Genomic DNA, 13447 nt, shown 5'->3' with positions numbered 1-13447 from the left:
AAGCCTGCGCCCTTGAATTTCCTCTTTCAACTTGAGCTGAACTACCCTATTGTACGAGCTATCTTTCTCCTGAAGCATCAGAGCCTTTCCCATCACACATAGTTCTGTCTCTCTCTAGAGCTCATCTCTCGTCATTGCTCTTTGTGACGTCATAGCTCTTGGGACGTCATAGTTCCCTCGCTTCATCCTCCATACAGTTCCTCTCTTCCGTAACCCTTCCCATTCCCACCGATCCACTACTCATCTCTTTGGCGAAGAAATCACTCTCTCTCTCTCCGTAGGCCGAGCTCTCTCTCTTGCTCCGACTTGACCTTGCATTGTCAGCGTTTTTGCAAGAGGCAGGCGGACGGTCCACGTTGAGACCTGAGGCGCGGAATTCGTTCTTGCACTTTTGAATCATGTTGCTCAGGTCGGACGTTTGACCTTGATAGGTTTGACCTTGAGAAGATATCGAGTGGGATAGGAAGGAGTTAGGGGGACTGAACGGCAGTGTGTCGGAAGAGGCGCGGGTGATGGAGGCGGGTGCTTCATAGGCGTTTTGTTGGGCTGAGATCCGATCGATGCTGCCTGAAAATTTTAATCATTTTTCAGCAATTTACTCAAGTTTTCAGCAATGAAATTTTCAAAAAATTACTCAAATAATATAGACTGAGGTCAAAGTTTCCTGAAAATTCCAATCATTTATGTAAATTGCAATAATTGATTAATAATCAATCAAAGACAATTAATGAAATTAGTCCACAGCACTAAATCGCTACTTGCTTTTGTAACGGTTGAAAAAAGAAAAGAAATTGTCGTCAGGTTTTTGAAAATAACAAACAATAAAAATTATTTATTACGAATTAGAATTAGAATTCATTACAAAATTAATATCCAGATGATAATTAAAAGGGCTACTCGCTCAGCTGATCTGTGGTCGTTCAGGTTTTTTGATAACAACAAACAATAATTACTATTTAGAATTATAGATCTGGAAAATTAAAAAAATGTACAATCAACTATTATCTTACTTTACCTAAAAACAGTCCCTTGGCCTGCCGCCTCAGGTCCAGTTAAAGCACTCCTGATTTAAAAAAAAATATATATATTATATATATAGATATATATATATATATATATATATTGTAATATTACATTTTTCTCAATTAAAATCGAATCTCAATTCGAGATCTATAAAACTTGATAGTAATATCAGAGTCATCGATATGCGGACAACTTTTTAACTGAGAATTTTCGTAAATAATTGTGTTGCACCGAAAATGTATAATTGTATCACCGAACGAGTTGACAGAATTAACAGATAAATAGGTTATTATGATATAGAGGATATATAAATTTGAAATAACAGTTTCGAAATAAAGTTTTATTGAGAACAAAAAATGTAAAATGTAAATTATAAACTTGTAATTTATAATTTTTGAATTTAATATTGGTGACGTGTTCATAAACGCGACCTGGTTTTGAGGGGGCTTTATTGTACTTGTTAGGCTCTCTCTAAAAAATGGTGGCGGCTATGTTCTGGTTTGTGTTCTCTGAATTTTTTCTGTTTAAGTGAATTTTAAACTATATAAATGGATAAGTATTTAGCCGTAATGATGTTAGATGCTTAAGTGTGTAAGGTATTGTTTTATAGATTTGTGGCTTTGTGTTGTATATTGCCAAATCTTCTGAAGATTATAAGTTGGTTTGCTCTGAAAACTGGATTCTCATTCATAGGCGATAGATCCATTCATAGTTTATCAAGAATCTACCACTTTGGAGCCGATAACTTCCTGTAGGTTAATAGGTGTGAAAGGCTATCCAACTATTTAGGAGAAATTGGTAGCACGGCAATATATGAATTATATTGGTAGCACGCTATATCAAAATTACTCGTGTCGGATCCTTATAGTGGAAAGACCTTAAGTTCCAAATTTCAAGTCATTCCGTTAATTGGAGATGAGATATCGTGTACACAGACGCACATACACTCATACACACACACACACACACACACACACACACACACACACACACACACCAATTGCAATTTTTCAAATTCTTTATAAGATTATTATAGTGTAAAAATTCCTTGTTATCTGTTGTTTGTTGTGTCATTTTTACATTTTCATACAAGCCCAAATTCATGCAAGTTAAATAGTGATCAGTTACACTTGTTTTTATTACCGAGCCAATTATTGTATCACTGGAAAAAGAACTATTTTTAAAGAAAAAGTGGTCTATACATGATTGGGAACCGTTTGACTCACGCGTGGGCTTGTTTATGTGTGTTTTGACCCTATATGCGCAGTGGGCTAAGTCTGATTAAGAATTTAATTTATGGCAAAACAATGATCTCCATGCACTACAAAACAGGGTGAGAAGCATTTTATACTTTTCAAGTTTCCCTTATTAGTGTAACAATGTATTTATTTTTATATTGAAGAAACAAATCACATCAAGTACAATAACTTAATGGAGTCTCACAACTGTCATCAGGTTCACTGACCGACTCTCGATTACCGTTCGACTATCAATTCCCATTCGACTATCGATTCTCCATTCCCCTTAGGGGCAGTGTAGTGTCATATAACACCGGTTTCCGAGCTCGGGATTTAGGTACTGGTAAGTAAGTTCTAGACTTTAAACAGCTGGCAAGTCAGAAGCTTGGCTTTCCGAAACGGGTCGTCGTAGTCACAGTCAAAATCACGTTTAAATAAAATTTCAAAAAATTTTAAAATTGAACAAAAAATAGAATAAATTGTGTAAAGTTTCAGCAATTTTGAATTATTTAGGAATGTTACATTTCGTCAAGGAAAAACTTTCCCAATTAAAGAAATGAGGAAATAAAGATTTATTTTGTTGCAACTATTTACTATTGGAAAGCCAATTTTCTGACTCCAGCTGTTTAAGTCTACTAGAACTTAGGTAGGCTATCTAAATCCTGAGCTCGGAAACCGGCCCACAGTTTTTTCTCCAACGTCAAGGGAATCATTATTCGAAGATTCGAATCGTTTATTAATACCTGGAGCAGGACATTTTCCATCAGGACACGACGACTCTCGATTCCCGATCGACCGTCGATTTCCCTTTCGACCCTCGATTCCCCTTCCTCTTGCAGGTCATCATCCTCAGTGCAAGCTAACACCTCCTTGACCTCTTTGCTGACCCCCATGCAGTCGAGGTACTCCCTCTGCTGCTCACAGGACCAGTCGCAGGGCATCCGCCTCCTATAGGACTCGGCCTCCTTCATCAATTTCGAGTACTCGAGGTACTTGACCCGGGCGAGGGGACTTGCGCCCAAACAGTCCAGGTACTCCAGCTGGGTCTTACAGGGCAGTGTGAACGGGATCACCTTCTTGTAGCACTGCACCTACGGCAAAACAAAATTTGAACTTAATATGTAGCCTAGGCTGTGTTTGTTCGCATCAAAACATGTCAACTTGTGGATTGCATAGCGGAAAAACCGGAATGATTTAAATCTCTAAATTTTGCTCATAGATTCTAAAAATATCAATTCAATATCAATTATAATTGATACCTACATACCATATGTTAATATAGAGCTATAATCTAGAGTCTAGAGAGACTACCTCTTCGAAACAGATTTTCAAAATTGGTAACTAAATTTATAACCAGTCCAATTTTGTCAGGTTGGCATTAAGTTGAGGGAGGTTTCTAAACAAGATTTAAGTTCTGTCACTTTATTATGTTAGTACCAAGTTGAAGAACTTATAACATAATAGGCTACTATAATAAAGTGGAGAATTGGCTCATACATGTGTATGGGATAGGAATGAATGACGCATCATCATGTCAAAACAACTGGACTGAAATTAACTTGGAATTTGATCCTTAATTAACCGAGGATGGTTCTAGGTCTACTTCAAACTCTTCCAGATTCCACTCGGTCAAGTTTTCAATTAGTCAAGTTTTTAAATAGTCCCTTGCGGAGCACGGGTTATCTGCTAGTGTATGATAAAATTGTGTTTTGCAGATGGCAGAGTGAAGAGATCACTATTTCTTGAAGCATTGCAGCTCAATAAAGAACAATATTTATTGATAACTTTTAAAATTATATGATTTTTTGTGCAAAGATGATTTAAATGTATGTAAAACTTTTTGTGGGACCCAGGGGTGCCACGGGGATAACATTCCCCAGGTTTGAAGGTTTTCCTGTTGCTTTCAGTACCGTAGCCTAGTGTTCTTTCTGAATGACTTCGAGATGGGGTTTACCAGAGAACTAGAATTGCCTGTGAATTTGTTGTGACTTGCAGCTTTAATAATGTATAAAATAATGAAATTATCCATAATAATAAGAATGTATATTATGTGAACACCGTACTCATAACTTGAATATAATAATTATTGTTGAGAAAGCTGAGTTCATATTTATGAATAATCAGAGATCATCTTTGTTTCTCAACAGGATACCATTGTTATCAGTGTACATTTATCATCATCATGTGCTATTAGTAGAATAAACTACAATTATTATCTTTTACCTCAGACTCCAGCTTTTTCTCCTCTGCCAGTCTTTTAGCAGCTTCTCTTTCTTCTTTCAACTGTCTCTCAAGTTCTTCATCAATCTAAAAACAAAAAGTTTTAAAAACAAATACATAAATAAATAAAAACAAATAGGAAAGTCCAAAAACAACTATAGTTGGAGAGTCCGGTCTCATAAGGTGTCAAATTATCATATACGATAACTGAAAAATAAATTCATATCAAATACTGTTATATTTCATACTGTTGGATATAGGCTATGTTATTTATAGGCTGATCGCCACTATTCAAATCTCAAATGTATTTTGTCCCATGTAAAAATTCATAAATACAGTCTCATATCTTTTAAGAATAACATGAATTATAATATTGTACAAAAGAGCTTCAATCACTATTGCCGTGCTACCAATTTCTCCTAAATAGGTTGGATAGCATTTCACACCTATTAACCTACAGGAAGTTATCGGCTCCAAAGTGGTAGATTCTTGATAAACTATGAATGGATCTATCGCCTATGAATGAGAAATCCAGTTTTCAGAGCAAACCAACTTATAATCTTCAGAAGAATTTTGGCAATATACAACACAAATCCACAATACAATACCTTACACACTTAAACATCCTAGCATCATTACAAGCTAAAATACTTATCCAGTTTATATAGTTGAAAACAATGGCTATAGGCTTGTAGACACACAAATCAAAATACACAAACTTAGAACACCATACAACTGTTCAAAACTCAATTTAAAACATTAAAATTTCAATTGAACAGAAAAATATTCAGAGAGCACAAAATTAGAACACATAGCCAGCCATCATTTTTAGAGAAGAACAAACAAGTCAGAGCAAAACCACACCTCAAAATCAGTGATGACTTCATGAACTGTCACCGATATTAAATTCCAAAAAATTATAAATTACAAGTTTAGAATTACATTTTACATTATTTGTTCTCAATAAAACTTTATTTCGAAACTGCTATTTTAAATTTATATATCCTCTATATTTATAATAATCTATTAATTCTGTTTCGGTGATACCATGGAATGCAACACAATTATTTACAATAAATTCTCAGTTAAAAAGTTGTCCGCATATCGATTACTCTGATATTTACTATCAAGTTTTATAGATCTCGAATTGAAGATTCGATTTTAATCGAGAAAAAATGTAATATTACACTATTGATTATAATATCATTAGGCATGTAGTACCGGTACCGTATATCATTGGGGTAAAGTGGGAACTTCCCGCAGAAGAGACTCTAGACCAACAAAAGCTATAAGTATTAACTTATACAGGATTATATAATATATTGAGTGTCCATTAACTAATAATGTTTTTCTAGACATTTAAGTGTTTATATCGCAGTTATAGTTTCACTGGAATTGACCAGTTTTTAAAGGCTAGATTACAGGGGTAATGTGATGAATATAGGCACTCACAGGCTCAAAGCATTGAGTGAATACTGGATCCCTGTAAGGTGTCAATTTTTCTGGAGCTGGTTTCAGCTGATCTGGTCTGTTTCTAACATACTGTTGGATCTTTTCTCTGAGATTCGTCTGTAACAAACAATATTGGAACACCATTTATAGCCTACATATTAAAGGCATAACATACTGTTGGATCTTTTCTCTGAGATTCGTCTGTAACAAACAATATTGGAACACCATTTATAGCCTACATATTAAAGGCATAACATACTGTTGGATCTTTTCTCTGAGATTCGTCTGTAACAAACAATATTGGAACACCATTTATAGCCTACATATTAAAGGCATACATACTGTTGGATCTTTTCTCTGAGATTCGTCTGTAACAAACAATATTGGAACACCATTTATAGCCTACATATTAAAGGCATAACATACTGTGGATCTTTTCTCTGAGATTCGTCTGTAACAAACAATATTGGAACACCATTTATAGCCTACATATTAAAGGTAGCCTATGGAAAAATAAATGCCAACCAGTCACTCCTTCATCAGTTATAGATGAAAGAATACTTATTAATATTATTTTGATGTCTACTCACATGAGTACTAAGTTATTTAACATGGTAGTAGGCAGTCTAGATTGTCTAGAAGTCTGGGAAGAATTGACTGCATGGAATAATGAGTATTGACTTTTGATATGTGTGATTCACTATTAAAAGGTTGATAGTCCTGAAATTTTTCCCTAAATTGCAAGCTATTATACAATATATTTATATCATTTAAGAATAAAGACTATTATATAAGACTATCATTCATAAGTGAAGAGTAGAATTGTATATAGCCAAAGCTATAACCATTAGGAACAATGTGTAAGAAAAGAGCCCAGATTCTAATACAATCAATACTCAAATCAAAGAATAAGAATATTTTCCATTGCCAAGAACAATTTTTATCTATGAATAGACTATATATTTCCTTACAAAATTACTTTGCTAGTATGAGAAAAGTAGTTTGCCAGCAGTGATTAGTAAGTTTCTATCAAACTAAAAACTTATATTGATCCATCACTGACATCTTGAAGAATTCAAAAAAGACCTATAAAAATCCTCGGTGAATTTATTTATTTATTAATTTATGCATTGATACATACAATATAATTCTCAACTATGAATGATTGGGGAAGGAACAACAGGCTTAAAGCCCAAAACTGTTCCTTTCCCAAATTTAGATAGAAATTGTCCAAAAATAGGTATAAAAATATTGATTGAGAATTAATATGCAAAATTTCGAGTTGAAAATTGACAAACTAATTGAAAACTTGACAAACTGAAAACTTGAAGAATTTAAATTAAGCCTATAACCATCCTCGGTAAATTAAGAATCAATATGCAAAATTTCAAATTAATCAGCTCAGTAGTTGAGACGTGATGATGCGACATTCGTGAATTCCCCATCCCGTACGTGTATAAGCCAGTTCTTTCCTGTATTATATCGTAGATGAATAATAGAGAAGACAAAGGAATATTATTAAACTAAATACTCACAACTGTGGTAGGGTTCTTGCGATATTTGGTTGTCTTGTAATGCCCTCTTTTTCCATTAGCATAATCATACTCCTCATCATCACATTCCTCCTCCGCTGTAGATGAAACAATTTTTGAGGTATTTAGATGAAATCCTAATTATTTTCCAATGATGCACTGTCAGTGATAGGATTGAATGTGAATTGAATGGATATACAGTCATTCCTTCTAATAACGGTATCCATTAAGGCTACTTGATTTGTTGGTTGAAAAATAATTCCGTAGGTAGTAGGCAAACTTTTAAAAAAAAAACTTTCTTATACAAAAGACAAAAACAACTAGTCTAGGTATATTCAATCCAATTTCAAGTTTTTAATAAACTATTACTTCTAAAATAAACAGAATGACAACTTCGAATATTATTTTATTTTGTGTTTTGTATAAATTTAAAAAAAAAACAAAGGGGTTCTCTATTATAGAATTATATCTTGACTAAACCGTCAATTTTAAACAAATTTAGTGAACTGATACTTCAACGTTGTTTAGGCTACTAAATGGCAATAACAGAGTATTAAAAAAAAAACACTGAGTGGATCTGACTTCTAATTTGATGAGAAAAAATATCCAATGTAAAAAGTTGATGGAATAAATTCTGTAGAGTCATACCATAACCAATCTATATAAAAAATATTCTAGGGTAATAAAGTGATAGTAGATACCGTACTGTAACTTACGTCAAAAACAGAGGATTGAAACACTACTGAGTGAATCTGACCTCTTCTAATTCAATAAGGGAGAATATTAATGTAAATGTAAGAAAATTTCTTCATTTGTCTTCAACCTACTTGAATTATTGTTGATATATTAATAAAATTATATTTTTTATAATAAATGAAATAGTAGTTACCATTCATCAAACCCAGTTTTGCAAACTCTTGTATAGCATTATCACAATCTTCATCAGGCAACTGTGGGAAATTGTTGTAAATTATATAACATGTAACAATCATCACTAAAAAATTGGAGAATAAATTATTTCCTATGACCTCAAGTTTCATAGATTGAGGAACAGCTCTCAATGAATTAAATTTCTCATGGTTTTTTGTCAAGAATTATTACAATTTCATAATTATGTAAAGTAGGCCTACGGTATACAATATTATTTTCCTCCACCTACCGTCAAAAGTACTTACTTTACTCCCTGAAACATGATACTAAAGTGTCACTTTTTCGCTCTCGGTACTTAAAAATTTAAAAACTACCTAGGGAGTAAAAGTGACTCCACTTAAATAACATGGGGAGCATCTCTATTTTAAAAACGTACATTTGGAATAGGTCAGAAGGTCTAAGCTCAGATGAGGAAGCATATAGAGTAGTCATTAAACCAACTAAATTCAATACCTCAACCAGACATTTGACTGATATATAAAATTTATGTTTCTATGCTGAAATTATTATTACTAACTTCATATCACTATACTAGAAAAAATTTATATTTTTTTCTTTTAATTCATGTTATTCAAAATACCAGCCAACGAATATTACTTATTTACTAATCAAATTTGAAACGGGAACTTCATCATAGCTGTAGTTGTGGCTGTCATTGTTGTTACAACTTTAGCCGACAGATAGTGCTGTCGGAGGAGAACTGTGATTACAAGCCAGCTGTTTCTGTTTACTTTTTAGATTATGTTGTAACACATTTTTTGGTCACATACGTTTTTAAAAATTATTTTATTTGCATTTAAATTATTTGTTTTTATAAAAATGTAGGTGGAGGAAAAATGTTGTGTATATCACGAGTGAAAAATGTTTTTTCTCCCTCAGGAGAATTGTTGCCCTCGGCTTCGCCTCGGGCTTCAAACTTTTCCCTCAGGGAGAAAAAACAGCACTTTTCACTCTAGATATACAAATAACTATTTAATTGATATTTCAGTCATATTCACAACTAATCACAAAATCAATATTATTGTTGTAATATTTGACCGAGCGAAGTGAGGTCTAAGATTCAAGTCGACGGTTTGGCATTTCTCTTAATGTTTAAATGTTTATAAATGTTGCGCATTTACGGCGAAACGCGGTAATAAATTTTCATAAAATTTTACAGGTATGTTCCTTTTTTAATTGTGCGTCGACGTATATACAAGGTTTTTGGAAAGTTTGCATTTTCAGGATTTCAAGGATAATATAAAAGGAAAAAGGAGCCTCCTTCACACGCCAATATTAGAGTAAAAATCTGGTGTGTTGCACTCACACAACTTTCCTTGCCGTTATGAGAATTGATCACCTGACGCTAGTGTTCTCGCGCATCTCAAGTCCACTTATAAACAAAGATCTGAACAGCTGGTGACAGGACAATAACGCTGGAGACATACGAGGTCTGCTATCTCTGCATAGTGAATGATTTAATAGAATCAACAGTTGCCAACAGTTTGCAATTGGATAATCACATTTTCTCGAATTTCGAGCTTATTTTCAATTATAGGTGAAAATGTTGCTAAACATCAATTGTAGAGATTATCATGCTCAATCTTTTCCACTCGAAATTTTTTGTTCAAATTGTATCTGAAGCCTGATATTTGGGAATCTAAAATCAAACTTTGCATAGTTGAGGCGGAGCTCCGGAAGCTTTTCAGATATGGGACTTGTGGAAGTTGATAGAGCTTATCAATAACTATTTTAGATATGAATTTATTCAAAATCGTTGGAGCTGTTTTCGAGAAAATCGCGAAAAACCATGTTCTTGACAACATTATCTCCATTCTAGCCGCCATCTTGAATTGCATTTGATTGAAATAGTTCGTGTCGCATCCTTATATTGTAGGGACCTCAAGTTCCAAATTTCATGTCATTCCGTTGATTGGGGGATGAGATATCGTGTACACACACACACACACACACAATTATAAAAATTTAGAAATTGCGGTATCTTAATTTTTTTCGGAAAGCAATACTTTCCTTACCTAAGGTAATAGGGCAAGGAATTTAAAAATCAGACTATAGAATTATTCATCATAAATCAGCTGACAAGTGATTACACAGATGTATGGAGAAGCCAATCTTTTGCTGTATTTTCATAAGGTCTATAGTTTCAATCAGGTACTTGTGGATGAGATACTGCGTGAGGTCGACTGTTCACAGAACTACTAGTATATGATATTATCTGCAATAAAGGTGTTTCTCTATCAATAGGCTATCAATTTATTTTTATTTGAGAAACACCTTCATTGAAGATAATAATATTATCATATAATATTACAACAATAATATTGATTCTATATAAGACTCATAGAAGGCTATCATACTTGAATGGCCTTACTTGAATGTAGTAATCTTACTTGTAAGAAAATATAAGCAGAGTGTATTAATTAATTAATTGAACACTGTATTTAGAAATTCCAAATATTTTAAAATAAAATGATTAACACAATACATTAGCCTACGTTGTCTCTCAATCTCTTTTACCAGTATAATAATGATTTATTTCCATGAACTCAGGGCTACGATGCTTAAGGCATCATCTTCTCTAATTAAGTAATTGATCGATTAATTCTTTATTGATTCATACAAAAAGTAGGTACATCATCAAAAATGATAGGGAGAGAAAACATAAGGTAGGAAACCTTGTGCTATTCCTTTCACGAATTTAGATAAGTTAAGCTACATATAGTCCGAAACAGGTTAATAGTCTTGTTCACTTCTCAAAATTTCCAGACCTTAATTATTTTCACAAATTAAATTTTAAATTTAGATGCTTCAAAACCAAACATAAAAGAAAAATTTCACATTATTATCACTAATTAAAGTCAACTATTAAGGAACTACTAAGGAGTCTACTAGAGGAACTATTCACATATTAAAGAAATCATTTTGAAGGACCAAACAAATTCTCAAAGCACTTCAGTTGAATATAATAAATATATTACTGAGCGTTGAAAAATGAAAATACTGCCTACTATTAATGACGAAGCTATATAATTCAATTGATCCTGTTTTTAACTCAAAATATCCCATTCTAATTTAAAATACTCGAAAGCTATCACTTTGAACCCCAGATAGTGATGATCGATTCATTGATATTATTGCCTTGCAGTTTTCATCTGTCATTGGATGATTCAGCCTCTATTTTTGAAATTTATTCGGCCAAAGTATTTCAAAAATATGCAAGAATCTTATACTTACTTCACAAACGGTTCCTGGTAATTTGAAAGTACAGCTTTTTTTGCCTGTGGTAGAACTCCTTCTGACTGAAATTGAAAAAAAAAAAATTGTTAGTGTTATGAGTTTCAATAATATACAAGAGGACTGCGATGTTGGGACATTGAGTGTGAATAAAATTATGAAGTCTACAGTCATCATCTCGATCTGGACTATTTAATTCAAAGTGAGGTTAAAAGCAGTTTTGGGTCCTTGAAATGCCTGTTGTTTCCCCCTGGATTGTATCTATTGTCTATGAATAATTGAATAAATGAATGAATAAATAAATAAATAAATTAATTAATCAATTAATAAAAAAATAAATAAATGAATGAATGAATAAAAATAAATAAATAATAGATAAATAAATAAATAAATAAATGAATAAATAAATAAACAAATAAATAAATAAATAAATAGATAAATGAATATGGAAAACGCTTTTGGAATAGCTCTAGATGATATTGTTATGCATCTACATAAATTGGGGGAACTTTGGACATATCAATGTTCATTCTTCAGAAAGGATACCAGTATTCAAAAATAATATTCTTCCCGCTAACTCTCTATACCTAGATACGAGATAAATGAATGGAATTATATTTTTCCTCCACCTACTGTCTAAAGTACTTACTTTACTTTGAAACATAATACTGAAGTGTAACTTTTTCGCTCTTGGTAGTAAAAAACAGAAAAACAACCTAGGGAGGAAAAGTGACTCCATTTAAATAACATGGGAAGCATCTCTATTTCAAAAACTCACATTGTAATAGGTTAGAAGGTCTAAGCTCAGATTTATAAGCTCAGAAAGCGTAATAGAGGTGTATGTCATTGAGTCAACTGAATTTAATACCACAACAAGAAATTTGATCAACTCATGAAATATATGTTTGTATGATATTATATTCTTAATATTAGTAGACGATAGAAATTTATACAATTTTGAAAATATTTTATTCTATTCAAAATATCAGCCAACAAATATTTTTGATCTGCAATTCAAATCTGAAACACGTTATCTGGAGTCAGCCATTTTTGGTAGCCGCTCAGCTGATATAATTGTTACAACTTTAGCCGATAGATAGCGCAATTGGCAGTGCCAATCAGCCGACCGGTTTTTAGATTTTAGGTTATGTTGTTAGGAAACATTGTCACCAATATGTAAGTTATTGAAATGATTTTATTTGCACTTTCTATAGAAAAATGTAGATGGAGGAAAAATGTTGTGTACATCACGAGCGAAAAATACTTTTTCTCCCTCAGGAAAATTGTTGCCCTTGGCTTTGCCTTGGGCTTCAAACTTTTTCCCACAGGGAGAAAAAGTCATACTTTTCACTCTAGATATACAAATAACTATTTCTCCCTCAGGAAAATTGTTGCCCTCGGCTTTGCCTTGGGCTTCAAACTTTTTCCCACAGGGAGAAAAAGTCGTACTTTTCACTCTAGATATATAAATAACTATTGTTTATATTCAGCAGAGACGAAAATATCTATAAGCTAGTGAGGTCCACGTTATAATGCCAGTGTTTTATTTCAATTTCAATTTTCAATAATTTATTTATTCAAATTTTCACAACATTACATTCCATTGAGTACATACAAAATCACCTCTCTAGCTATTCAGCTATTCGAGAGGTATACAGTTAGAAAATTAACAGACAAAAATTTTTTATAACTTTTTGAAGATTCCAATGAACTGGTGTGGCACTCTCACACAACTTTCCTTGCCGTTATGAGAATTGATCACCTGACGCTAGTGTTCTAGCGCATCTCAAGTCTACTTATAAACAAAGATCTGAGCCA

At 32.9% G+C, this 13447-nt stretch overlaps 1 protein-coding gene across 3 annotated transcripts in view; it reads right to left on the bottom strand.

Annotated features, from left to right (window-relative positions):
- Positions 1-228: 228 nt before the first annotated feature.
- The window catches only part of LOC111056397, a 35652-nt gene continuing 22433 nt past the window's right edge, over positions 229-13447 (bottom strand). For 2 of the 3 annotated variants that reach the window (XM_039422149.1, XM_039422147.1), the window contains 7 exons: positions 11630-11694; positions 8355-8415; positions 7469-7563; positions 5934-6050; positions 4485-4568; positions 3005-3352; positions 229-567 (listed from right to left, as the gene is read on the bottom strand). In XM_039422149.1, the coding sequence (XP_039278083.1) occupies positions 406-567; positions 3005-3352; positions 4485-4568; positions 5934-6050; positions 7469-7563; positions 8355-8415; positions 11630-11694 (932 nt within the window). In that variant the 3' untranslated portion in view covers positions 229-405. Of the gene's footprint in view, positions 568-1018; positions 1064-3004; positions 3353-4484; positions 4569-5933; positions 6051-7468; positions 7564-8354; positions 8416-11629; positions 11695-13447 lie in introns of those variants that run through there. The other variant, XM_039422148.1, reaches the window with a different exon arrangement.

This window comes from Nilaparvata lugens, chromosome 2, assembly GCF_014356525.2.
Source record: "Nilaparvata lugens isolate BPH chromosome 2, ASM1435652v1, whole genome shotgun sequence".
Classification (NCBI taxonomy): Eukaryota; Metazoa; Arthropoda; class Insecta; order Hemiptera; family Delphacidae; genus Nilaparvata; species Nilaparvata lugens.
Note: the sequence above shows the minus strand (reverse complement) of the source record. Positions and strands in the feature narration are given on the sequence as shown.